The sequence below is a fragment of the Xiphophorus couchianus genome, chromosome 22 (assembly GCF_001444195.1).
Source record: "Xiphophorus couchianus chromosome 22, X_couchianus-1.0, whole genome shotgun sequence".
Taxonomy (NCBI): Eukaryota; Metazoa; Chordata; class Actinopteri; order Cyprinodontiformes; family Poeciliidae; genus Xiphophorus; species Xiphophorus couchianus.
In genome coordinates this window covers 11,679,286-11,707,088 of record NC_040249.1, presented here as the reverse complement: position 1 = coordinate 11,707,088, position 27,803 = coordinate 11,679,286, and the positions used below count along the sequence as shown (strand labels likewise).

The following is a 27,803-nucleotide window of genomic DNA, read 5'->3' as shown; positions in this document are numbered from 1 at the left end:
GATCAGGTCAAAGCACTTTCATGTGATTGACGGGCCCAGTCAACGTTTAAACCCAAATCCAATTGAGAATCTGCTGTAAAACTTCATTTTATTTTCTAAAGCTCTCCATCCAGTGTGCCTGAGCTTGCACTATTCTGCAAAAAGCAGTGAGTGAGAGTTTCAGTCACTTAGTCTGAAGTGGTAGAAACATACTCTGTAATGCATGCAACACCTTTAAGATTTTTATTTGTAAAACAAAAATGTGAAAATTGTGTCTTTCAGCTTCAGCTATGTTGACATATCGCATTAAATCAAATGAATTTACAAGCCGGTTTGCACTTTTAACATAAAATGTTACATTAGTTCAAGGTGTATGAATGCTGTGGGGAGAAATTGTTCATTAGTGGCCACTTTGTTTAATCTTTGCAGGGTTGCTCACTCACTTTTTCCCTTCCTAACCTGTTCACAGTAATTGTTTGATCCTACAGACACGAGGTCAGCCGGGTCGAGACTGTGAATCATGATAAGCTCTGCCGTAGATGCTCTGTGCTGCCGTCTGCATCCCAATAGCCGCTAATGACTCACCTCAGACACACTCATTCGCTTGCATATTGTGCAGAATTAATGAAGTTTGCCGCCCTGCGTTGTAATGTGAGAAGGAATTAAAATTAAATTTGTGCTATATGATGATTATGTACTGATAACTTATCTCATCTTAAATGTATCACTTGCCTTAGGTGTTTGATGTTGAATACTGATGGAGCAATAAATGCCGCAGGAGCTTTTAGTCTCTCTTTTTAAAAAAAAATTTTTAAACTTTTTTTATAGTCTTTATAAAACACAGATGCTGGCAAACAAAACTCAGCTGTATATATCTGCTGGGGGAAAAAAATTGCATTTTCGAATCCCTTTGGTTTGAAATTTCAACAGATTTTCATGCGACATGTGGCTATGAATGAATGCACAAATCAAACTGGGGAGTCATATTGATTCAGTAGAGCGAGAGGTGTGTGTTAGTGCTGATGTATTTTGTCCACTCACAGCAGCCAAGTAAACTGTGAGTCATGCGCTGCAGAGAGGCACTAGGTAGATTTAGGATCCAAAATTGTTAAATTACCAGAAATAATTACTGGTCGACCTCAGATAGTTTTAGCAATCATCAGTATGACTCAGAGTGACTCCAGAGGCATAACGTGAGGTGAAGAAGAACCTCACAGGCAGAAATTTATGGTAAAATCATGTTAGTTGCATACAATAGTGATGGGGAAGGTTACTGCAGCCCTAAGAGGCAGAGTAGCTTGAGTTCAGATGACTATTTGTTTGATGGAAAAAAAAAAAATCAAGTGCAGCAGAGGTGTTGTCATGATGTGGGTCTGACTCTGAATCATTAATCACCATTATATACTGTATATATACTTAATATATATATATATATATATATATATATATATATATATATATATATATTGAGATATTTTGCAGGGTGGCTGAATATGAAACTAGTGCAACAATTGTGATCATAAGGAGCTCTGTTGCACCATTATAGCTTGCAGTCAGATCTAATAATTTTAAAAAATACACACATGTTCAATGTTTAATGTTTTGCTTGTTTTTAATGGCTGCAGTGTTTTTCACACTTAGTCTCCAATATAGAGCAGCTGCTACAACACCGCAACCTTGTTTGTTATCATCTTCCTATGAAGAACAATGTGTTCTGCTCTGTCCCACACAGTAGGCTGTTGATTAGTGAGCTAGACCTTTGTGTGCTTGGTCATAGAAATCTGCTGTCAGGAAGCCAGTGATGGACGTCACCAGTGACGTGTGGACATTACATTACAAACAAATTGTGCATTTTTATTTTTGGCAGACTGACATCAGATGGTTAAAAATAAGGATTAATATAAAAATAGCAAAAGCAGCCAATACATATCTAAGAATTAACACAAAAATTACTTATGTAGGAAAGTTTTATTTTATTGATTTAATTGATTAGGTTTTTTTTATTCACTGTTATTTTATTAACTTGAGTTAATGCTGATGTTGAGCCACCAAGTCTCTACCAGCTTTATATACCTAGAAACTGACATTTTAGTCAATTTCTATTTTCAAAGTGAATCATGTTCAGTCAAATTGGATGAAGTTGGCATCTATTTCCACAGATGCTTTGTTGGGTTTATGTCTGGGCTTTGACTGGTCCCCCTTAATGCATGAATACTGCATTAATATTTCATTGTAGCTCTAGCTGTTTAGTGTTTGGTGCCTCTAAAAAAAATTTTTTCCAGCATTTCCATGCATTTAGTGTTTTCCCATCAACTCTTAAAGAAAAACGTGACATCAAGCTGCTGCTACTTCTACTTTTCACTATAAGATGAGAAAAACTATCAGAGTGATGGACAGTGTTTGTTTCTTACAAATGTAACATTTTGATGGTCAAAATGTTTGGTTTTGGCTTTTTTTCAGCAATATCTTCACTTTTCCATTGTTCCATATAGGCCACATTTGCTGCTTTCATGACTCGTAGTTGTTCTGTAGAAAGATTCTTTCTACTGAGCTGATGAGTGGAATCCACCTCATCATAAAACCCCCTCTTACATAATCTGATCGAGATACAATATGTTAAACCAGCGACATATAAATACTTCTTCAAGTCACTGTACACTTTTGGTTTCTGTTTGCCTGTGTGTCATAAGGAAACTAGTCTGTAAGTCACAAGCTTACTTTGTAAATTCAGAACAAAACTTGAGAGCATTCTGCGCCCTGCCTGACCCTGACCTCGCAGCCCGAACAGAAATAGCCCAAAAAGGGGACAAAGTTTGTTCCCCTCCACCTCTGTCTGACCACCCTACTGATGGTCACATGTGCGTTCTCAGCAGGGGCCCCTTTCAGCTGTCCCCATCGGCTTTCACAGTCCGAGATAGATGTTCTGCATCCGGCGCCAGAATTGAAAAGGAGGAGGAAACGGCGAGCAGTGAGCAGTGGGTTGTAGCTGGAAATCAATAAAGCTACTATGCAGCCAGCAAGCTGTTATTTCAGGATGATGAATCGATGCTTTTGTGCTGAGGCCATGCTGTTACAGTGATGGCCTACTTAATGTTTTTGCCTCTTCATTTTAGACTCTGGATTATGTACTGTGAATAGCAGAAGCTCAGAATAGAAGAAAAGCAGAGCTCAAATCATATCACTGGACACGATTCATGCAGCAAATTATTCTTGGGTGATTTTTTTTTTCTTTATGCACTTCTTATTTTCACTTGTCTTTCTTTTGTCACGTACGCTTAATTGGAGGTAGATTTGACTAATGCAGCAGGAATACAAGCTACAGAGCTGTAGTTATCATTATGCATGACTATATTTGTATATGAACTGAAAAGGCTATTACAGCTCAATTTCATGCCCAGCTGGATACCTCTCTTTATAGAAATCAGTCTGTCAGACGCTTCTCTGGCCCTCTTCGTTTTATCCTAAAATTCTGTCTTTATCCCTCCATCCAGCTCTAAAACATTTCACCTTCTCTTCTGCTCGCTCTGGTTTTGCAAGGACATTTTAGACTGTCAAATGTGATTGGGTTGGGTAGAGTTATTATTATATCATCTAGCAACTGCCTCTTAATCAGTGATATATTGAGATTTTTATGTTTATCCTTTTAACCTTTTGCACTTTGAAGTTTGTGGTTGTAACATGTCAGTGTAATTTATTGGGTCTTTATGTGACAGACCAACACAAAGTAGTGTGACATGGGTCAAAAATTATACATAGTTCACATTTTACAAATAAAAAAGAAAAACATGCATTTCAGTTCAACCCTGTTTACTGTAGCATTCTTAAATAAAATTAGAGATATGGTACCAAATAAGGAAATGGAGCCAATTTAATCTCAGGTATAAGTCCAGTCCTCAGTGGCTTTTTAGAAAACACTGGTAAACAAATAGCTTCAGGAAGACCACAGCAGGCAGGTCAGGAAGAAAGCAGGAAAGGAGTTAAACAGTTTCAAGCTCTGAACGTCTCGCTGAGCTCTGTGCAACTCTTTGGCTTGCATGCTAATTATTATTTGTGCTAAAAAAGGAACAACTAATCAACCTGAATACACCTGGAGAGCAATCCTGAAGGAAGAAAGCTTTTGGATGATGCAACAGAATTGAGCCTTAACTTTTTCTTAAGGCTTATGTTATTTTTTTATCATCTATTCATTAAAGTCTTTTAAACTTTTTCTTTATCTGTAGGTTTTATTGACTGTCATTCAAGGACAGTCATTGAATTTTTATAGTGGAGGCTTGCTAGAGGTGCATGCGTGGCTACAGATGAGTTGCTCATTTATTTAGGAGGTTCTGCTTACAGCACCACAATGACACAAACAAATACAACCAGTGTTGCATTAGGATGGCTTAAGCCTGGTGCACACTGTGCGATTTCCAAAACAGGATCTAAACATGTCTCGTTGCGTGGGATCGGTACAATGGTAATTCCTGTCATGCTACACAATGAACGATGCCTGACTGCGCATCCGACACATCAGATATTAATCAAACAATAAATGTATGAGTAGGACTATGGGTTGTAATGTTCTCATTACTAGAGTAAAAAGAGGGAAAGGAGGATGCTGTGGAAGCAATCCTGACTGGGCTTCACCATATTCCCAGAAAATAGGGTAGCTTGATGTTTGTCTTAGGTCATCACTGGTCATGATTGGTAGTTGGTGCATCTATCACCACGAACAACCCACGACCATCCATTCAAACTCACAACCAGAGATTTCCGTTCAAGCCAAAAAGACTTTGACTAAAATCAACAGTAGTTGGTCTGTATGAGCTCGGCTTGAATTGAAGCGTGTTCATGTGTTGGAAAGGCCTGTCAAAGTTCAGAGCAAGGCAAGCCTTTAAAACGGATGTTCACAAAAGCACTACAGTGAACCTGACAGGGCTTACGCTGTTATGTAAAGACAAAATTGTCAAACATTTCAGTTATTAGATGTGCCAAGCTAGTAGATGCATAAATTTAAAAGCAGCTTTCCAAGGTACAAACTGAGGGACTTGCGTAACTTTTAAAACAATTCTCAGTTGAGTGCTTCTTTCCAATGGCCTGACAGAAAGTGAGTCATACCCGTGGAAGTGTGTGGTTGTAACATGACAGCATGTGAAAAGATGAAGGGTTATAGATACGTGCATATAGCTCCGTAACTCCTGGTAGTTGCTCTTTTGTTCCTCAGAATGTCAAACATTGAATGACCATGTCGATGTGGAAATCTTAAACTTGTGCTTAATCTACAAGAGCGACTCAAGGGCAGGGAACCAACAAGAAGCTCCTCCAGCCTTTCTGTGAAGTGCATATCACGCCACATGTGAATATAGATCCAGTGTGTTGTGTTTATTGACTTTGATGCTACAGCAACAAAGGCTGTTCTCTATAATCCCACTCTCCCATTATCTTCATGTGAAAAGGCCCTTCTGACTGTTCTGCTGCTCTGAGAGAACATTTTTGTTTTTTCAAGTGAAATAGTCGTTAGCAAGCTGAGTCACCAGCTGGCAATCTTCTCTTTTGCTCTTTACTTTTGTCTGAAAAAGCCTGTTGACTGTTTTCAGGCTGCAGACACTGGTGTTGACATGTCTGCTGTAAATTTGAAGCATACCCCTCATCTTCAGAAACTGGTGTTTTTAAATGAAGTTGGCTACAGCAGCCTTTTGGCTACGAGATATCATCAGCCCTCCCGTTTGCTTGGTGTTGCCTCATAATTCATCCGAGTTATTGCCTGAATTTAATTTCACAGCACTCATCCACCAACTGCAGCTTGTAGTTTACTCAGTATTAAGCAGGAGAAAATGTCTGATCAGATATCGGGTTCTGTGGATGTTTTGCTTTGAGCAAATGCAAGCACAAACACATCTGTTGACAACTGGGCTTGTTTGTTGAGTGGAATATTGGTTAAATGAAAAATAAAGTTAGTTTGGGGCATCTCCTGGTGTGGCAGTAAAGTCAGCTCCACAAATAGAAAGGCTACAGTCCTTCAGTCCTGAACTCTATTCCTGACCTTGAGACCTTTGCTGCATGTCTTCTCACCTTCTCTCTCTGCCCATGTCCAATCATGTACTATAAATAAAGCCACAAGCAAGAAAAGAAAAAGAAAACAATCTAGTTTGCTAAAACTGTTATATTCAGAGCCTTGTAAAAGTATTAAAGTAGCAGTATTATGTATTTCCTAGCACATAGTGCCATTTTATGGCTAGGTAGGTAACATGGTTTCTTGCCAAGTAAGCATGTTAAGCATAAAAATGCTGATGAACTCAGCAGATTTGCAGTTTCACCACTTGTTTGCTAATTGCTGCTGCCGCTAACCTGGAGGAGCTTCGTGGAAATAGGTGCACTTTGTTAAAGCATGCGCTTAGACACCACTGTAATGGCTGCAACGGGAAATTCTGGGATTTCTCAAACATAACAAACTCCAGGTGTGTTTTTGATGAGGTAATAACATTGTAACATAACATAGGGCTCAAAAAAGTACATTTGACATAATAGCCACCCTTTAAATGAAGACCTGGACAGACTCCACAACATCAGAGAAATTAATATTTATTTGAAGATTCGAGATTCAATCTTCCTTCTAGTGAAGACATTTCATAATAATGGGCAGAACTTCCTGTAAGTTTTGTAAATCACTTCCACTGTCGCACACCCACTTTATAGTTCTCCGAATCCACGCAAAAACATAAAAGTTCTGTCACACCAGCATATTTGCTGGAAGTGTGTTTTTGGTGACAAACGTTGTTGAGAGAGCTCGATGAAAGTAAGGTGTTGCTCATCTCAATATCCAATTAAAAGGATCCAAGATGTCTTTGGCATTAAGATAGAGAAAATTAATTTTCTTCCAGCTCATTTCATACCAACCTCGCTTCAATTCATACCTGTCTAGTGAACTGTATCTGTTTTGACAATTCATGATTTAAAGTGATTTTTCACAATATACCAAAAGTCTACTGTGAAGAAATTAGGTCACGTGACTCTAATAAGAATGTCTAGCATAAGGAGGTCATGTCGAGTTATTTTAGTGAGATCAGGGTCATAATCTGCAATGTTCAGGTAGTGCTGTACCTTTTAAACCTCAGAGACATGTTGAATGTTAAAGTTTTAACTTAAAATTATACATTATGCATCAGGTGCCTCTGGTTAACATTCAAAGTCTATGTGGAGGCGCATTGAGAGCCGTAGCCGTTTGGAGCATCTAGTGTGGCGCAATTTGAATCGTTTGACGCATCAAGCGCGTTTGGTGTGAACGCACCATAAAAATATATTGATTTTATTTCAGTATTTACAGCTCAGGTTACTGGCTATATCATCATATCGGTCAATATCAATAATTATTCTTTTGTTGTTTAAAATATCTGAAATGCTGCCACACAGGTGGTGCTGCCACGACAGGTTTTATTTTATTTTTAAGCAGCATGGTGGTAAAACTAAAACTGCTACTGAGCAAGCTCAACAGGTTGTTGCTAGGTAATCAAAGAGTAAAGGAGTTAGTTGGTGCCACCACAATAGCTTAGCTGGCCATGAAAAATTTAGAGGTTAAATCTGCCTACATGGTTTTGGATCAGAGTTCAAAATTATTTAATATTCTATCAGATGTACTATCTATTAATGTAGATCACCAATTAGAAATTATTTGATTTTGGTCAAAAAGGTAAGTAGGAAAAAACAAAACGGCAGTGTATGAATACAAACTAGGGCACAGTTATGTACGTGCAACACCTGTTAAAGGTTTTTTATGTGTCCTTGGTTTCAGAAATGTCATACTAAACTACAAATCTTAGGCCACAGGTTTTCAAAGTTGAGTTTCAGGGGTCACATAAGGTAATCTGGCATTTGTGTATGTATGTGTGTGTAAAGAATGTAACCCAAACAGGAAATAATCAGGTGATTTAATGTGTCCAGCTTGTTTATTCTTTGTTTAATCACCTAAAATGTACCCGTTTTTTGTTTGTTTGTTCAGCGGAAAAAATGTTTCTTTCTTGTAGACATGTTCTTTATTGGCTTCACCTTGTGAAACAATCTGGTGACTCACGACGATATAAAAAAGATGACTTGGTGTGTTTACTGGTGGACTTTGGCTTTAATGGCCTGCTGTGTCAGCATCAGACTGTCTTAGATACGTCCTTGGGCACAGCTGTGAGGAAGATGTGTGTAATGAATTGCCACCTCAGTCAGCCCCGCTGCACCTTGCAGGCTGTAGATTGGTGGAGGTGGGAGTAACGGCATCTGTGATTGGTGGGGATCCTTGGCAGTTTTTCACATCTTTAGGTGGCTGACTCTTTTGTCTTAAATCAGCGGGGATTGATGGGTCGGCAGGTTGTGTTAATATGTGTGGTGGTACACGACGAGCTTAATCAGGGTTATCAAGAGGCTCTTTAAGGTCCAGCACAGGGCTCAGTAGACAGTCTATTTAAAACCACCTCCTCCCTCTCTTGAATGATTCAACAGCAGTATGCCCCTCCCCCCAGCTCCCATCAAGATCAGCTGGAGGAAGGGGAGGCTCGGCCAATGAGATTACAGTAGCAAACCAACACGGGGTGTGCTTGCGTGCGTGTTTGTGTGTGTCTCTCTGCAGCTGAAGGGGGGACAAGCCTGGACAGGCAGCAGCAGATCAGTATTTATGTGTTTGAAAAGAAAAAATGTAGGGCAGCAGCTTGTTCTGCGTACGTCTGCTGCGTCTCTTCCTATCTTTGCCTCCGCCTTTGTTTCTGCTCAGTGACTACTGACGCCGCAGCTTTACTTCCGTATTTGTAAAGGCTTGGCTCTCTCTGGAATTCATTCCTTTTCGATCTGGATTCACCTCAAGGATTTACTGAAGGGTCATGTAAACCCCCCTGATCTGCATTCGTCAGTGTGAGAGTGTGTGTGACTGTGTGTGTGTGAGAGAGGGTGAGGTGACTAGAAGATCCAGCAATGAATTCCTGTTGGAAAATGAAGATTCAGGTATGTATATTTTTAAAATGCAGTTCCTTTTGCTGTGTCAGTGATCCTGATCCTGCTGTTGTTGGTTTCCCCCTCACCTCTTCTCGTATTAAAAGACGAGATGTAGAAATGAGGCAAAGGCTTATTGTAACTGGTTGTTATGGTGAGGCCTTCAGTCTCTGTGGATATAATGCTTCTGAGATGCATTATTATTCTTACTCCATGTCGGTCTATGACAGAAAGAAGCTAGTTAAGAGAGGCAAGGTGAGGAAAGATGGTGCATCTGTCTCTTTGTGGCAGTGTAGGTGCATCATTTTTCCCCCTCATCTTTTTGCCTTCTTCATTCTTCTTCATGTACATTTTAAATGCATGTTGTTTTGTACAGTCCAGAGAAGGATCTGCCACCTTTTCAGTGTGAAAGGTTGACCCACTTTCTGCTTTGCTGCTGCCCTTTGTTCCAAATGAGTGGGGGTTTGCAGATTGTTGCCCGAAGTAAAGCATAAAACATGAGAAACCCACAAAAACCTAATTGCCCCCAGTAGGAGAGTGGTCTGTTCCTTCCTCATCCGCCCTGGCATTGAACTGTGCTCGCCTGAGAATGCGCAGGGAAACTGGAGCTCCAGCTGCAAACAGAAGCTCCAGACAAAACCAGCGACCTCTGTGGCAGAGCAGCCAGACGTGTAAAAATACTGTGCGGCTCTCACTGCACAGCTTAGCATGTCGCATCATCTACTGATGAACCAAATCGCAGAGCTTTGTGTCAAATCTGCAGCTGTTTGGAGGGAGGGGGGATTAGGGAAGTCACATGTCAGGGGCAGAGATTAAAGCTGTTGGACAGAAGCAGCCGAGGAAGAGGAGATGACACCGGTGGAGTTTCGATGACGTCCAACTTTTCCATTCCAAAAGTTAATGTATTTTAAAAACCCAGACAAAGTAGTGCATGGTGACAAGAGAAAAGTGTGGTAATCATTGCCACAGATTTTTAGTTAGATTTAGATGTGAATTCTGATTGGGACATTATTATCTGTTAATAATAAATGTTTAGTGTCTGCTGGAAGACACTAAGCATACAAAGGTGTTCCAAAGGTCCCACCTTTGTCTTCGTTTCTAGTCTTTTGCAGCATAAAAACGGTTGTATTTAGGGATTGTCTTGTTTACCTCCTCCATCTTCCTGTCAGTGTTGACCAGTTTCTGTGTTTGTACAGCATTCCCACAGCATCCTGCACCCACCCTTATGTTTCACAATAGTGCTGTTAAAGCTGCTGTGCAGTATTCTCTTTCATGCTAGCCAGAAAGTTAAATTTTGCTCACATGTGACCAGTCTGTTGTCTACAACAGTTTGCTGTATCCCCTACATAGCTCTAGATGGGTCTTCCTTCCAGAATTGCATTTCATTAAGGTCAGATTTGTGGGGTGTCTGAATAATTTCTTGTTCAGAGATTCTCCCACCTAAGCAGCTTCTCCAGAATCAATTGGCCTCATTTTTTTGCTTTTCCAAATGGTGATCTTCTTGTCTATTCCGTAGGTTTGGATGCACAACCACATCGTCTTTATGTTGGTGTTTTGTTTTGTTTTTTCATACTTGGTGCACTATGATATCATAAATGTCTAGTCAGTCACATAAAATCTTTATCAAATTTAAGACGTAACTTTAAGACGCAACTTAAATTTAAGACGTAACTAAACGTAACATTTAGCTACGTTTAAGGCCGTAACGTAACTAAATGTAAAAATGTCACAAGGCATGAATTGTTTTTGCAAGACACTGACTGGGTTTTGGTTTTGGTTGTTGTTCAGCTGATTGTTTCTAACTAACCTCAAAGGTCAGCATGTTTCCTAATAGTCATTTTCCTATACCATACATACATACTTGTTTTCAGGACTTAATTGACCCAAGACAAAGCATTCAGTGCAAAAGTTGTGATGACTTTTGGATTTGCCCAAATTAAGCAATAATTGCCTGCTTGGAAGTGAGTCCTTATTGACTTGACCTCCTGGTTTCTATTTTTATGTCTATGCTTTGTTGAGCCTCTGAAGGAATAATTTGATCACTGGGTAGAACAGCATTAATAACAATGATGCAGCCATTAGTCGGTACTGTGCTGGGCTAATTATCTGTAGCCTGACTTTCTCATACAAGTCATAAATAACATGAGAGAGTGAAACTGACTGCAGTGCTAATGAGGAAATGCGACTTTACTGCAGATTTTGAAAACTCTTTCCACAGATCTCTGCATATTTATTCTTTTATGGGGAGCAGATCTGCCCTCTTCTCCTGTCTCTCTTGTATCTCACTTCTCCTTATATGTACCGTAAACCCCCTGAAAACTCACTCCTGATCTGTTACTGTGACTATTATTGGTTACTGAAGTAATTTTTGGTAATGTGTCCATGAGAGCCTTTCTGAAAAATATCTGCTTTGACCTCAACCTGATGGTCACTGTCTCTGCTTTTCCACATCCTGTTTGGACATACTGATGTAATTATTCCTAAGATGAAGGGGATAATGTGTGGAGGAGGGGAAAAATGAGAAGAGGAGGAAGAGGAGAAGGTGGTAAGGGGAAAACCACAAGGATACATCCTGTTGAGGATAACATAGACCTTCTTATTCGTATAGAAACATCTTTTCCCACATCTGTCTTTATCTAAGGATAGTGTGGTTTTATGATATCCACTTTATATGTCTCCTTTTGGGTTACAGATTGAATTTGTTAAGGGAAATTGCCATTTCAGAGAAGAAAAGCTCTTTCAACTAAAGTCAAGTTGCTCTGTAGAAAGCCAGCACTTGGAGCATGTGTTTCATTTCCACTTCTGTCCGCACATCACGAACTCGCAGTTTATAAAGTCTGTTTCCTTTGTCTTCTGACACAGCAATGGTTTTTAAATTTTATTTTGTTTTAGACGTTTGTGGTCAGCCAAGCCCTGGTCGTCATAGCGCTGCATAGTTGAGATTTCTCATCTGGTTCTGTTCTGCTGCTCAGCTGCAAACTCACAGTTAGTCTGCATTTCCCCCTGAAGTGACTGCTGGACGACGGCGCAAACAGAAAGCCACAGAAAGGGCCCACTTCCCTTCCTGTAGGTGCTCTTTATTGTGGCTTGCCGGAATGTGTCACTCATGCTCAGGGAGGAAACAATGAATGCTGCGTTTGCTGGAATATCTCGTACCTCTGCATGTTGGACCATGTCAGCTGTATTTTTCTGGCAAGCTGCATATTTAGGGAAGATTTTCTTTGCAAGTGGAGGGTTAGGGTAAGGGATGACCTAATTTTTAGATTTGTGTTAGACAGAAAGATCAGACGCTAAGTACAGTCTGGTACAAATCATAAGCTTTACCCAGTTTCCCCTATCAGAGTAATGCCAGTTTTCAAAACCAAACGGCTGATTTCATTGGAAGAAAAGTAGACATGTTGGTTTCACTCCCTGGAGGGAACGTAATGGAGGTTGGGTGTCACCTAAAACAAGCACAGCAGGAAATACGTTGACAGCATATTTAGTCACAGCTCACACCCTTCATAATGGTTTCATTAAGACCCTCAGGAAGGCAAATTCCCATTATGTAATTAATCATTTGGGACTAACTTTCAAAAAACTGTGGTATATTTTCCTTCCTATTCAGCTGTCATGTATTGATTTTGGCTTATCTTATCATCTTAAGTTTGAAAACACTGTTGTAGGTAATAGCAAAACAAAACTTTCAGTCTTTTAGCTTTCATGTCTCCAAGAGGAGGATAATTTTTTTAACATTTTCATTTAAATATGCAAACAAATGATTTAAGTCATGGGCAGAGGTTCACCTTCCAGCTGGATGATGCTGGAAATACAGCCAGGTAGGGTTTATGTCCAAGTCTGTGCATGCGTTAGTGGCACAGTCAAAGTCTGGCCCTGCATTAGACCAAAAATCTGTTACTGGATCTGAAACTTGATGTTTTTCCACATGCAGCATTTCATGCACTTGTGAAAGAAGGACCGAGCATTAGATGAAACCAAAATCTAACTCCTGTGAAATATGGTGGTGGCAGCAGCATGCTGTGGGGAAGAGAAACTGCTAGAAGTGATAAATGACTCCAGCCTCCAGATTAATGGAGGCTGGAGATTGAGCAAACTATTGCCTTTGGACAGCTACTGTCCAATGGTTGAATAAACATTATTACGAGTGAAAATGGCCCAGTCAAAGTCCTATAAATATTTTAATTTTAGTATAATGCAGAGTATCTGACCTGAACTGTTTGCTGTTGGGCTTTATGTTCTATTCGTACCCACTTGTGTTTACAGTCTGCAGTTTGTCAGTTTAGCAAACAGCTGCTCGCATAAGGACATCATACTAATAGGCATCTTACTTGTTCCAGCTGTCTAAGTTGAAATTGTAGTTAATGAAGCTTCTTGTTGAATAAGTGTAAAACATCTTGCAAAAGCCTCTGAAAAATGTCTTTCCAGACAAAATACAGTGGTATATTTGTTCCCCTCTCTCTTCGTCTTATTAGGCTTTCAGAGAAAATACCACAAAACATCTCTCCGCCTGGAAAACAAGACGATTGTTATAATGTCTGCTAGGACTCAGTAGACGCAGCGTGTAGACATCGCTGCTGAATGTAGTTTTCAATTGGGATGGAGGCAATTTTAACAAAATTACTTTCTCACTCTTTTAACTCTTTGCTGCTGTTTTAATGCAGCAGAATCCGAGAGCTCACTGACTTATGTCTCTGTGGTGCTTTTCCTCCATGCTGGAAGCTTGTTGTAATATTAATACTCTGTTTACTACACATCACATAATTTTAATGTGACTGAGGAGGATGGAGGTGGTTCACTGGTGGAAGCTTTCATTGCACTGCAGCTACCAATGAGGAGTATCTGCTTATTTACAGCAAAAATTATTATGATTTCTGTGATTCTTCCCATCAAGACCACTTGCTCGGGTATGGAAACAACATCCAACAAGTCTTGGCACGTCCCAGTATGGAATGGGACACTCAGGAAAGATTAAGTCAGTCTAGGAAAACAACATCAACAGAAAACACAACAGCAGTGTTGACATGAGTGATAACACTGTTTTTATATAAATAAAAAGTCAGGTCTTAGGTGTTTCAGGAGTTGTTCTTCCTGTTTGTTCATTTTTATTAGATTATTTTGTCTAATTCTTTCATTTTTGTGTTGTAAAGCACTTTGAACTGACTTGTTGCTGAAATGTGCTATACAAATATACTTGATTGATTAATTCTTATTTTCTTTATAAAATTTATTTTAGAATATAGTTGATTTTCTGGTATAAAATCTGGTTTTAGACATTTGTCCCTACTGTTAACAGCCTTCTGTAATTCTCAGGAAATCACTGGAAATCAACAGTAAGCGGTAGCAGGATTTACTTCTATGGATCTAAATTCATTTATTAAAATAGATTATTTACTTTTGTTTAAATTCTAACATCTCTTTGATTTTTGTTGATATTTTAGTCTTTTTTTACAATCGGCCATATGAAAACTGACATTTACGTTTATAGCCTTAATATCACACAAATATGTTCAGACTTCTGACGGTAAAGTAATGTTCACACTAAAACTTTAATTCTGTTTCATTTCATTTACAAAGCACCAAATTACAACACATGTCAAATCAACACTGATAACTGATCCCACACATTTCTAGTTGTATGAAATCTAAACCCGTCCAAATTGTTCAAATCGATCCAGTTCATTCTAATGATGTAGTAACTTCCACGTCAAATTGAATACTTCACTATTGGATCACAATTAATGTGCTTTACAGGCAAATTACTGTATATTGCCAGTTGGTCCAATTATATCAAGTTATTGACTTTGCAGCAATCTCACATCCTGGTCAAGCATGCATCGACAGTGGATAGAAAAAAACAGACTTTTATTAGGAGGAAACTTCCAGCAGAGCCAGACTCTGTATGAGGGTCTATCTGGGAAAATCAGCGCTCACCAACCTTGTCTCCAATGTCCAATATGGCTGCTTGCTTATAGATTGTACAATGATAAAGTAAACAAAATCTCCTGTAATCATTTACTGTCTACGACAGCATTGCACCTGTGGCCTTGTTATTTCACATTTACTTTAGCATATTCCCTTGCTGCTCTACATTTGACAGAGAAAACAGGATTAAGGCCAAGTATCATTACTTTTGTGTATATTTTTGTTGTGCTTTTCAAGGTTTGATTGCCATACCTTGGGAAACTGAATTCTGTGTCAAGTTAGTTATTGATTTTTCTGAACAAATTGTACCCTTGGAGAGCCTCACTTGCCGTCTTGTGGAAATTAAATGGACCACATTGACAAAGTGAAGACAATGAAATGGAGTAGAGTCGCGAAATTCGCAAGTACCATCAAAAAACATGTTGGAGCAGATTTGTTCTCCGGAGTAAATTAGCAAACCAGACATTGTGCTTGTAACAGGTATTGTTTTAGATAACCGGTCTTAAATGGGTTAATTCAAATCAAATTTGTTGACTTCGAGGTAGATTGGACCAACAAAAAAAAAAAGTTTAACCTAACATCTGTCCTCAGTCTGCCTCCTGACTACGGCACATCAGAAAACAATGATTTTTTTTTTCCATAAAAGTTAACAGTAATTCTTACAATCCTGTAATTTGTTGTCAGACCTTTCCAATTTCCTCTGAAAATAACATAGGACAGTGGGTTATTGTGCACCCTTTAAATATAAAAAATAAGCAAGCAGGAAAGAAGAAAGTTTTGCAGTGGTCCTCCCTTTTATTTGAAGAATTCTGGTCATCTTAGAGGAAATAGGTTGTTAATTTCCAGACAACTCATTTATTTAATGTTTGAAGTTAACCCACACAAATGTAGAACATATTTTTCACACTCTTCCGACCATTTTCCATAACAACATGAACAACCACTTCAAGCTCGAAACTTCAGACATGGGTTCTCAAATTTTTGGGTAAGGATGCCATTGACACTAAAGTGAGTCTTTAGACCACTGTCTTCACTCTGCATTCTTCATTTAATTAGTTTTCTTTATTTAGCTATGTAGACATCAGCTTGACATCTGAGCAAAGACTTTTTACTACTTTATAAAGCAAATCTGCTGCCGTCACATAACATAAGACATGTTTTGTATTTAATTATTTACAGTATTTCCATGTAAACGTGTGGTAGTAGTCAATGTATTTACCAATAATGCCATAAAGAGGAACCAAGCAGGGCGAAACTCCAGCTTTTGTTGAGAGAGTATAAACATGCAGTTGTTCTTATTCCTTTTTAGGACATGGGAACATTTTCAGACAAAGTATGGAGAAAGAGATTTCACCAGAGACTTTACAAACAATGCTTATGTTTCCAGTTTTTATGTCTTATGTAAAAATTCAGGTCTGAGTTGTTGTGAAGACAAATGCACCATCGCACACTCCTGTTGCTTCAAAACTCATGGCAGAATATTGAATTTAATTGTTTACCTAAGAGAAATGTTGATTTCCCCTATATAAAACTGTAATTTTGTCAACTATTTCATTATATGCCAACATCTTTTTTAGTAATCTGCTTGACTCCTCTAAATTTTACAAACATATCTGATTAAATGCTGTAGCATTTAATCAAATGTCACCCTAATGTCATTAGGGGTATTTGGCCATAAATTTGAACATTAGCGTTGGGCCTAAGCTCATTTTACACTTTACACTCCCTGCCAGGAATAGTGCAGCCTAGCCCATGGGTCAGATTTCCACCTGCACTTGCTGGGATGTATCAGTGACAGCTTTATCCAATATAAAGGATGCCTGCTGCAAGTAAGACCGCAAGGTTGGGTTTTAGACATGATTTGTAATGCTGATGCATGCAATTCATCTAATTGGTGGTGGTCTTTTATTGTTACTGCAAGTACAGCATCATTCAAGGAAATGTTCTAGACTGATCCCAAGCTAAGTATTAATGCAGTGTTCAAATCTTGAAGGAATTTTATAGAGGAAAAATGAGCAGTGATCAGTTTTTAGTAACTGATCACTGCTTATTCCACACATTCTGTGCTACTAATGTGTGGAATATTGAGTTATTGAGGAGTTCAGGGTAAAGCATAGACGAGCAGATTTTTACCCCTTTAACACTTTAATTAACCTATACCTAGCGTGGTAATGTTGAGAAAATGCTCCTACGGTGCTAATTTCTCTCAGCCAAGCTCTTCTTGCATGCTCGTTCACGTGTCCAGTCTATTTTAATCTGAGCTTCGCGTCACGTAACTATGATTGATTACTGATTAAGAAATCATGCCCACCTTCACTGCCAATCCTGAATGAATCGGGACATGCCAGCAGCTGTTTATCCCAGCCTCTGATGCAAGCTGAGGACACAGAGTGGGAATCAGTAAAGCTTCGTAACGCATCTTGACAGCTTTGGAAGAATTTGCTTGTTCCGCTTCCTGGCTAATGATGCAAATAGTACGACACCATTTGATTTGGAGTTTGGACGATATGTTATGCAATTGCCGTCCTTTAGTCTCGTGGCTTAATAAATTGATTTACGAACTTAAGAGACCAAGCAACCGAGATTCACTGGAACTCTGAGCTTTGATTGATGCATCTTGAATCAGTCCTCCTTTATTTACTCTATAAAATGTGTTGCATCTGATGCATGAAGGCTGCTCCTTTAGCAGCACTTTTCATTAGAAATAAAATGTGCTTCATATGGTAATGTGATGCGTGTTCTTAGTTTAAAAAAAAAACGTGCATGCTGACCAGCATTTATTCTTCATTTTGTTTTCAATGTGCTTTTATTTGTTCACTAAAATGCTTCTCTCCTCTTTTTTCTTTTTTTTTTTACAGAATGAAAAGCCTCTAGGTCATTCAGCTAGCAGATCCAGCAATATATCAAAGGTGAGTGACAACCATACAAATGAAAGAATCTATAAATTAAAGATGAAGGCAGATGGAAGGAGCTAACAGAGTGAAAACAGCTGATAAAATTCCTTATTTCACATCACATGGCCCTAGTCAGGTTCTCTTCTCTAAGCAGTAAATCTTTTTCTTTATCCCTTTTTTCTTCTTCTTTCCTCTCATGCCACTGTACCTAAAGCCGGCCTCCTGTATTGAGTGAGGTGCCACCGTGTCAGTCCACTCGTCCCTGAGCCTCTTAAGAGTATAAACGCTTTAGTTGGACTAATAGATGTCGGGAGTTATTTTGTCACCCGGGGACAGCTCCCAGCGGTTTTATTTGATTCACCAGCCACTCGCTCTTTAGACAAGAGGAAGGTGGCATTTAATGCACCCAAGTGGCAAATTTATTGCTCATTTTCAGGGTAATGGTTGTGGTTGGACATAAATACTGTCTTATAGGACAGCATTCAGCTTCATTAATAAGACGGGCTGCTTGTAAAAAATAAATGAATAAATAAGGTAAACTAATCACCTGTGTCAGAACTGTATTAAACTTAGCCATTTCCTATTTGATTGAGCACAATTTAGAATTAAAGTTGAATATAAAATTTCATGACAGAATAATGTTTCTTCCTGGTTTATTTTTTATTTAAGGAAAGTACTTTTGTGGTCAATATCAAAGATCACTGGTGATATCACATACTCCTTTTGTTGTACTTGGAGATTTTGCTACCAAATATTTGCAAGGTTAACACCAATTAACAAAAAGAGAACTTGAGAATATTTTGAAAATGCCCACAGCTCAAATATTGTGGTGTCTTACAGCTGACATTCTAATGCATTTAAATATAATTGAGAAGTTAATTTTCTTCTGTCACTCAAAAAGCGTAACTCATATCTTTAATAGTTTAATTCTGGTGTTTATCTGCAGCAGTCAGTTAACAGGAGGACCGGTCAACAGCAGGGGCTTCATTACACTCAGAATTAAATATTTCACATGTTTATTTCTGTGAATTTAGATTATTGTTGTTTACAGTTGCTGATGACCCAAAAAGGTTTGGCCTATATAAAGTATTTCTAAAGACATACATGTGTTTAAAATATGCTATGACATAATCCCTGATGTGTAAAGCTGCTGAGTTGTCAGCCATTAACACCCACAACAAGGCGCACAAGCCACAAAAGGTTGTTGTTAAACTGAAATGTTGTACCAGAGTATTGTTCACTTAAAAGTTAAGTGGAAGGAAATGGTGTAAAAATGTAATTGACTCAAGATTGAGTGCACATACTTGGCAGTAAATTGCCAAACTTCTCAGCATGCCAACATGTCTGCATTAAGTGTTTATTATTTTTAACATTACCCATTAGTTTTAATGGGTAATGTAAAAAACTCATGCGAACACACTTTGAGTTCTTAATTTGCTGTGAGCCATATTCCACAACTTTAATAGTAATCAACACTTGAAATATATTGCCCAATAGATCACCCTCTGTATAATGAATATACACAATAAATAATTGTCACCTTTGTTTAAAAGAAAGAGTTTCTGTAATTTTTCCCTAGTCTTATTTCCATAAATCGATTTAATGATATCCTCACTTTGAGGACTCCTGTTCACTAATTCAGACCGCGATTTCCTTGGCTGTCCGTAAGCAGACACATTGTCATTGAATGCCCTACCTAGACCACCATTCCTCTGACAAATGTGTGTGTTAAATGAAGTGATAGACATGAAATATTAAGAATGCGCTTAAGTTTGACAGCTTTAATTAATATCCAGCAGTTGTGCTGCCAGATGGTGTTTCCTTCTCCCCCCTTCAGGGAAATGCGGCTGACGGACAGGTTTTAAATCGGGATTAATTGTTCTCTGGATGGACGAGAGTGCTCATCTGTTTAAAAAAAAAAAGAAAAAAAGAGCGAGTCTGCTCAATGGAGAAAAGGTTGGACTAAATTGGAAATCCAGACATAGCAGTAACTCAATAAAAGTTTCAGCAGATGACGCCAACGGTCCAACTCGTTGCAGGATTATTATACATTTTCTGCAGCGGACTATCTTTTCAAAACAATGTCTCCTCCAAGCTGCTTCAAATGAGATCTGCAAGAGTAGAGAAGTGAGATTTTATTCATATATGCATTATATTTATAAATCTCCTCGCTCTCTGCTGTATTGGCAGGATGAGATGAAGGATTTTCATATTTTTGGCAGCGACTCAAATCTTCCCTTTGCAGCAAGAACACAAAATGTAGGCCAAGTTGATTTGTCTTGCAACACTGAATCACTGTGAAATACAGAACTGATTATGTGTTCTGTTAAATCACACATGTGCCTTATTTTGAGGTGCCACAGATGCAAGTTTTTATAAATAATCATTGCTGAATTTCAGCTTGTTTAACTCATGAGCTGGAAATAAGGACAGTTAAGTGTTGCTGAATTACCTCAAATGGCTCAGAATCAAACCAAATCACATTACATTGTGTCAGATCAGCAAAAAAAGAGAAAAGAACGCTCTTTTATCTAAATGTTGACCTACTTAACTGATATGTCTCTGTATAAATAACTACAGCTTCAGCCTGGGAGGAGTATTTCATAACAGCTTGGCACAACGGTCCACTTTAGAGCATCTGAGAGCACACACAAAGAATTTATTCATGCTGTCAAAAATTCTGCTCCATTTTTGTGTTGATGACCTAACAAGATGCTTGTGATCCTTCCAACGAGGGGCTGCTTGACGTTTTCTGCGAAGTTTGCTACGTTGAACCTGCAGATTTGCAGGCGTGTGCAAAACTACCAGAGGAATACCTGTCAGGAGAAACATAAGAGACTCAGAAAATAGGAAAACATTTTAGCCAGAAGGTATATTCTTTCATGAGGGTGATATTGCCTCCATCAATGGACTTGTCACTGTGGGGGTATAAAGGTGCTGTAGATAGGACGGAAATGGATTGTCATACAGCCAATTATTGTTGCATTATTTGCTCAATTCGTGTTTATAAAGGTCGCCGGAAAGAAAATCATCAGAAAATTGTGAAAGTGGTCAGATTTGAGTGCGCTTATACGTTTAGAAGCACCTCTGGAGCATTATCTGAGCACATGGTGTGGGCTGAAGATTGCCCACCGATTTGGCATGAGTTGATTTTCCACCCGGCGAGGTCAGAAGGCTTAGCTGGAACCTTTTCTCTGTTTAGCACAGAGCCAGGAAACTGGCAATGCCTCCCACATGGTTTTGGGAACGAATTAAACTATTAACAGTCCTCATAAGCCCACAAAGCAGCCACTCAGGATTCATTGGACTGCCACTGACACTCGGTGACGCATCTGGAGCAGCTTTAAATTGAAGAGCTGCAGGTTTGTTCACAGAATAGGCTCGTTTGCATTAGCGTTCTGCACAGTGTTGTCTTCCAGATCTCCACGAGGCTCTTTCTCTTCAGTTTGGGGTAGCACTCTTACAGCAGGCACCATGTAAAGTAAATTGTTCCCCGCCCTCCGCAAATCAGTTTTACTTTCTCCACCGCACTTTCGTCTCTTATTTGATTTCTTTTCTGATCAGGCAATTTTTGTTCCTCAGCGGAAAAAGCCAGCTGTGCTACAAAATTACTTTTGGAGGGTTATCAAAGAAAACAAACCAAACCTTGGTGAAAAAGAGTCTCCATCTATTAAACTAGTATTTACAACTGTTTTCACCAATTTAAAAAATGACAAATTGTGGTATGTTTTTGATGCTGGCTCTCATGTTGTATTCAGTTCGACTAGGAAATCAGAACTTTGATCTGAGTGGGGGAAACCAGAAGGATTTGGTAATTTTTGTGGTGCTTATTACAGGGAGAAACCACCAGCAGAACCTTGGATGTAAGGGTGACTTCAATGACTCAGCTAAACACAGAAACACTGAGCCAGGTGAACTTTCTACTGCAGAGGACAACTAAGTGTATGTCAAGTTAATGCCCGAAAAACACAGATCACACTCGCAGGCAAATGAGTGCTTTCTATCAAAGTAAAAAAGTAGGAAGAAAACCAGGCTAATGTCTCAAATAATTGCAAATAATACACAGATGGAAAGTGCTATGTGGAAAATCAATACATGGAGGCAATTTTATTAATTTTTAAGAAGCTAAAATATTCTCTCTTCTAATGGAGATCAAGCTGCCACAATTAAGGCTTGTCCAAATGTACAGCAGTTTTTGTAGCTCACACACGCACACATACAAGGCCTTTGCGGAGACAAAAACAATTCAGTGTTAAGTGCCAGAGAAATAATTGGCCAATCAAACAAATCAGCCTTCGACACCGACTACTGCTGTTAAGTTGTCCAGATTATATGCCTAAATGTTTTTCAAGTGTCTCAGTGGGAAAGGAAAATGTTAGTACATCACTTCAATTTTAAGAAGTGGTCCAGAAAATATACCTCAGCCTGGGCTCCTGTCTGCCATCTATGGAAAAGGTTACAGCTGTCCCGTGATTGAGTTTCACAGAGACCTACCTCAGGTTGAGTGATTACACAGCCCTGGTGTGTAATCACTAGAGGCGGCTTCAATATTTAAACGTCTCTTCGCTTCATCTCAGGTATGAGCTGAAGGACTTTCCCACAATACACCAGACATATTGCTCATCACTCGGACTGCTGTGACGTTTTATTAATGTGTTTTTAGTCTGTGGTACTGCACCTATAAAGACGCTTAAACTATTTTGAGCTGCCAGATGCAGTTCTGGTCTCCACAGACGATGAAAATGAAGATTTAAACACGGAATAAATGAACTGTTTACTCCGGTTTGCTTAATGTTTTAGCAGGGCCGTAATAAACTAGTTTCATAATGAATCTGCATGAAGGTCAGAGATGGATGTTAATCCAGCCTAATCAGCTGCTGGCTGTGGCTTCAGGCCACACAGACCTTCCATCACTACGTCCTGCTCGTGGCCAGATGATATTTGTTTGGTTATTTTAACCCCCGGGGAAGCAGTGTTGTCAGCTTTTATCAGTGGCTGCTGTGGGGACCTTGAGTGTAGATAAACAGTTTTTAAAAACACAGATTAATGAAAAGAGATAAAAGTGATAGTGTTGAATGGCGGCCAGAGAGAGCAACTCTCTCACAAAGCCTTTTTCTAGCAACGTAATCTGGAAGAGTTAATGATTCTTCTTCCAAGCTTGCTTGATATCGAGTCTTATCAGTGGCTCTTATGTAATCGTGCTGACAGGCAGGACTGGAGAGATAACTTCTGCCTCAGCTTTCTCCTTGAGGAAATCATCAATAGGACTTTTAAATTGGTGAAATTAATTTTGACGAGGCCAAGTTCACCCTGATACCTTTGTAATAAATATTTTTTCTTTTTGTTTTTAATTCTGATTTTCATATCTTGTTTGTGTCATTTTCACATTGGTTTTTTTAAGGTCTCTCATCCTTTGGTCCTATTAGATTTTCACTTTTAAAATGTGAGTAAATGTGGTTGCAGCTCGCTTCAAACAAAGAACGTACGAAACGATCAAAAAGCTTCCTAACATCAGTTTTTGAGAAACGAGGCAGGTGGTGACGCGTGGGGATTAAAAAGAAAATTGAGGAGGGAGATTAGAATAAAATAATTGTTGCTTAGTGGACACAGTTTTATTAAAACACAGAATGTTTGAGGTAAAACAGCACGTTTTGAGATGATGTTTCATAGAAGCCTGGAGATTCAGACAGATGGCAGGCAGTTAATCATTAAAATCTCAGGAATATTCTCGCCACCCTGTTGTCTGACTGTTCAGAGTCGCTGCTGGTTATTTATTGGCCAGCATGCACGACTTTACTGAGTGAATGATTAAAAGGAGCAAAGCTTTAAAAAATGCTAAACCTCCAGTAACTTTCTGCAATCATAAAACCAAGGAATAACTTGGATAAATCATCTGTTTGTACCAGTGTGGGTTTTTTTTGTTCATTTGTTTTTGGCATTTTGTACTTCTAAACAATGCAAAGTGGAACATATTTTGTGAAGTGGAAGGAAAATAATGCTCAACTTTCCATATTTTTAGATTGTTGGTATTCAGCCCACATGATGCATTGTTTTGTAGAACCACCTGTTTCTTTTTTGCAATTACTGCTGCAAGTGTTTCAGGCTATACTTATCAGCTTTACACATCATGACTGTGAACTATTTGCCTTTTTCAGCAAAAAGGCTCAGATTTTGTCAGGTTTTATTGATTGCGTCTGTAAACATCCATCGTCGGCACTTGCCACAGCTTCTGGATTATGTTTTGATCTGGACTTGGGGTTATTCTAACATGATGCATTCTTACACAGGCTAAAAGTTTATAGCTACTGTACTTGAAGGATTAATTCAGCCAAGTCTTCTGCAGCATATTTTATTCTTCAGGAATTCCCTGTATTTTGCTTTTCCTCTCCAAACAACTTCCACGCTCCTCAAAGCATCATGACTTCATCGTGGGGTGTTGTGTTCATGGTGATGTGAAGTTTTAGTTCTTTGTCACAGAAAGCACATAGACCAAAGACAGATGCTTTGATCTGATCTTTCCACATTTTTGCTGCATTTTTGCACATTTTTGCTTACATGGGTTTTGACAAACTGCACACAGGACTTGTAGTTTTTTTTTTTTTACACCTGCACAGCATCTCGAACTGCAGTCATCATCGCAATATAAATGCATGTAATGGTACAAAAGGAATAAATGACTCCATTTGAATATTCAGCAATTCTAGTTTAATCTGTTTCTTTCCTAAAATTATTCAGCCCTACTAATGATATTCTCATTCTTATCAGCTTTTCATGAAGGCAAGATTTGTAGTAGTTGTCTGATAGTTGTGTGTTCAGTTAGTTTAAATGCAAGGCCACAGCATTGCAAGTTTGCATTTTCATGTGTTGGAATAAACAGAACTCCATGAAAAGGTTGAAATTTTGTTTTAGAATTTAAATTGCTTTAAGCTTCTTCTCAACTTTCTCTCCATCCTCTCGGTGGTTTGTTTGTGCAATAATGTTCTCCAAACACTAAAGCTTTCACAAAATCCTGGATTTATGAGTATAAATATCACACAGCTGGACCATGTGTAAATAAAAATCTTTAAAATCTCAATAAGATAAATTTTTGTTTTATTTAACTTGACAAAATGAGAATAAGCTATGAATACTTTTACAACACACTGCGGTGTTATTAATAAGCTATCTTTATATTGTGATCTTTATACCTGAAATAGTTAAATATTAAAGCAGGAGGAACAAATTGATTGGGTGAAATGGTAATCTTGGAGGACAATGAAAGAAAACCAGAACAAAGAAAAGAGTTTGGCCTTTGGTGTGGAACTGAAAGCTTTTTTTTTTTTTTTAATTATAACTTTGCAGCATATGCACGCAGGGATTACACATGCTGAAGGGCGTAGCTGGACATCGAGTTTTCCATTGATCCATGTTGGGTAATGAGCTATAAATTTTACTTTAGCAGGAAATGAAGTCGATGGATAATTACTCTCGTGTTGGAATTGTCTTTATATTAGATACTGAAACTCCAAGACCACGGTTTACACTTTATATGTATCAATAAACGCACAAGTGTTTAACTACTGTGAGAAACTGAAGCTAGAACTGAAAACAGAAGTGGTGAGAAAGCCTATTCATGGTACTTGTACACCTGCATTGAGTTATGATAACCCAAATTTAAAAGATGTGCAAGTTGCGCCTTGTTTCACTCCAAGACAAGCACAGCTATGTGTGAACCACACAGTGATTTGTGCTAAAAAGAAATGTAGTTACTTAATTTCTTCCAAATTGGGTGAATAATAGCAAAGTTCTTGGCTCTGAAGTGGTTTGGTAATTATTTCATTGCTTATATTTTGTCATAAAAACATAACTATTCCTTTTCTGTAAAGAGCTAATAGAAGCTACACAGTGCTTTGTAAAAGTCTTCATTCCTCCTGAATTATGCTACAACTGTAAACTTTAATATATTTTGCTGCCATTTTATGTATTCTGTCTTGAACATCCAGTAGTACTGGTAAAGGATGCATCGTTTTTAATATTATTTTACAAATACAACCTGAAAATTATGCTCTGCAAGTAAAATTAAGGCCAGTTACATAATGGTATTTCAGATGTTCACTATGATACATAGTGAACATCCTCTTTAAAGTTTTGACTCAGTTAGATTCGAATGCAAGTTCACGTCACCTCTTTGAAGTTTTATTTGTTAAAAGAAGTTAGGAAAATGTTTATCTGTTTGTTTATATCCCATTAAATTCCGTGAAAATTTTTACTTTACAATATGTTACACAAGTATAAAAGCTTAAGGTCTGTCATTTAAACGTTCGTCCTACCTTCACCACCTGCAGTGTCGTCTTTCCTCAGCACTGCATGTGTTCATATCTCTCTGTCTCATCACCATCTCTCCTCGTGGTTGCCTTTTTCCCCCCCCCCCTCCTCTGTTCTGTTCTCAGACAGGATATTCGTGCCACAACTTTAAAACCAATAGATTAACTGTCAGTGTTGGGAATTTCCTCCTCCCTCTCATCTTTTTATCCTCTGCATCAGTATTCAACATGCTTTGATTCCTTCTGTAAAAAAAAAAAAGAAAAACTAAATCGGATTGAGAAGCCCGAGAGCCTGATTGTTGTCACCCCACAAGACAACTACAGTCATCACTAGAAATATAACTGGGTGCGACATGCTAGGTTATTTCAAGTTTATGTAACAGTAGAGTGTTGATGCTCGCATGATTTCATTTTCTGTCTTGAACAGCCTTTTTCTTCTTCCCTGAATTTTTCCTGAATGTTTTTGTTGTCCAGGCGGGGAGCCCAACCTCAGTCAACGCCCCATGCAGTTTCTCAAGGACGTCCGTTTCCCCGTCCAGCCAGGACATCTGCAGGTACAAACTGCTTCAAATCTCTCCGTTTACCCTTGACAGCTGTTTACACCCGAGTGCCATAAATTGAATCTATCTCTGCAAATGTTACCAGTGAAGTTCCCCATCAGTGGGCGATGTTGGCTTTCCCTGCACTTTTAAGCTACTTACTGTCACTGTGAGTCTTCCAAGGATTGCGTGCAAACTGCTGTAAAGTGTATTTTATCAGATCATCACTTACAGTTGGATTGCAATAAGTTAGAATATCATTGAGAATTTTATTTTAGGAATCTTGCTTAAAAAATTACATTTATGGACTCATTACACAGAGTGAGTCTGTCAATTTTGATGATTGTGGTTTACAGCCAAATAAAATTCAATGTTCAAAATTCAATCTCTTCAAATTACAGTGATGGGTCATAAAGAAGCATCTTGTTCAGACTGCTATATCCAACTATATTAATGGAAAATTTTGTTGAAAGAAAATCTGTGGTAGAAAAGGGTGTGTATATGCCACAAGTATATTTGCAGCCTTGACAGGATGTTTAAGCAAAGACCATTTAAGACAGCTGGTGCATTCCTTGAGCTAAGCCAATCTTAACCAAAAACATTACAAATGTTTTACCTGAGTTGAGGAGAAAAATGAATGTTGCTCAGTGGTCAGACTCCCTTCTCTTGATCATGATTATTAAATAAAGGGTTGCATTCATTTCACAGAAAGGTATATTCTATATAATACGAGTTTAGCTTTGGTGAATTGGTATGCTGAAGTAAATTAACTTTTAGATGATATTCCAGTTTGAGATCAAACCTTGCATGCGTCAAAGCCAGCTAAAGTCAACCTCATCTTCCTTTTTGTTGTTTCTCCATTTTAAAGCACATGATTGTCCTTTCCATTTCTCTTTTTTGTCTTTTTCTCCACTTTCTAATCCCATTGTCTATCATATGATCCTCTTTCATAAACACACGCATACACACAAACCTCCGACACTACAGCAGTCAGGATCAGGACACTCAGACACAGACTGCAGTGGTCCTGTTGAACTCCAACGGTAAAACGTCTGACGGTCTTTCAGTGACCACCATCTGCGCAGACTCCCTGCACGGCTCCAAGTGCACCAAGCAGAGAGACTGGCTGTCTGTGTTGCGCCCCGCCTCTGTCAGCATTCGGCCTAAAAACTCCCTCAAGTTTTCTCTGTCTCTGAATGACGTGGGTCAGCGCGTGGACA

At 38.7% G+C, this 27,803-nt stretch overlaps 1 protein-coding gene across 7 annotated transcripts in view; it reads left to right on the top strand.

The window, feature by feature from the left end:
- Nucleotides 1–27,803, top strand: part of marchf8 (membrane-associated ring finger (C3HC4) 8) — an 83,316-nt gene that overhangs the window by 39,166 nt on the left and 16,347 nt on the right. For 5 of the 7 annotated variants that reach the window (XM_028006803.1, XM_028006805.1, XM_028006807.1 and 2 more), the window contains 2 exons: nt 17,706–17,756; nt 26,519–26,598. In XM_028006803.1, coding sequence (XP_027862604.1) covers nt 17,706–17,756; nt 26,519–26,598 — 131 coding nt within the window. Of the gene's footprint in view, nt 1–8,519; nt 8,938–17,705; nt 17,757–26,518; nt 26,599–27,803 lie in introns of those variants that run through there. The other 2 variants (XM_028006808.1, XM_028006809.1) reach the window with 2 other exon arrangements.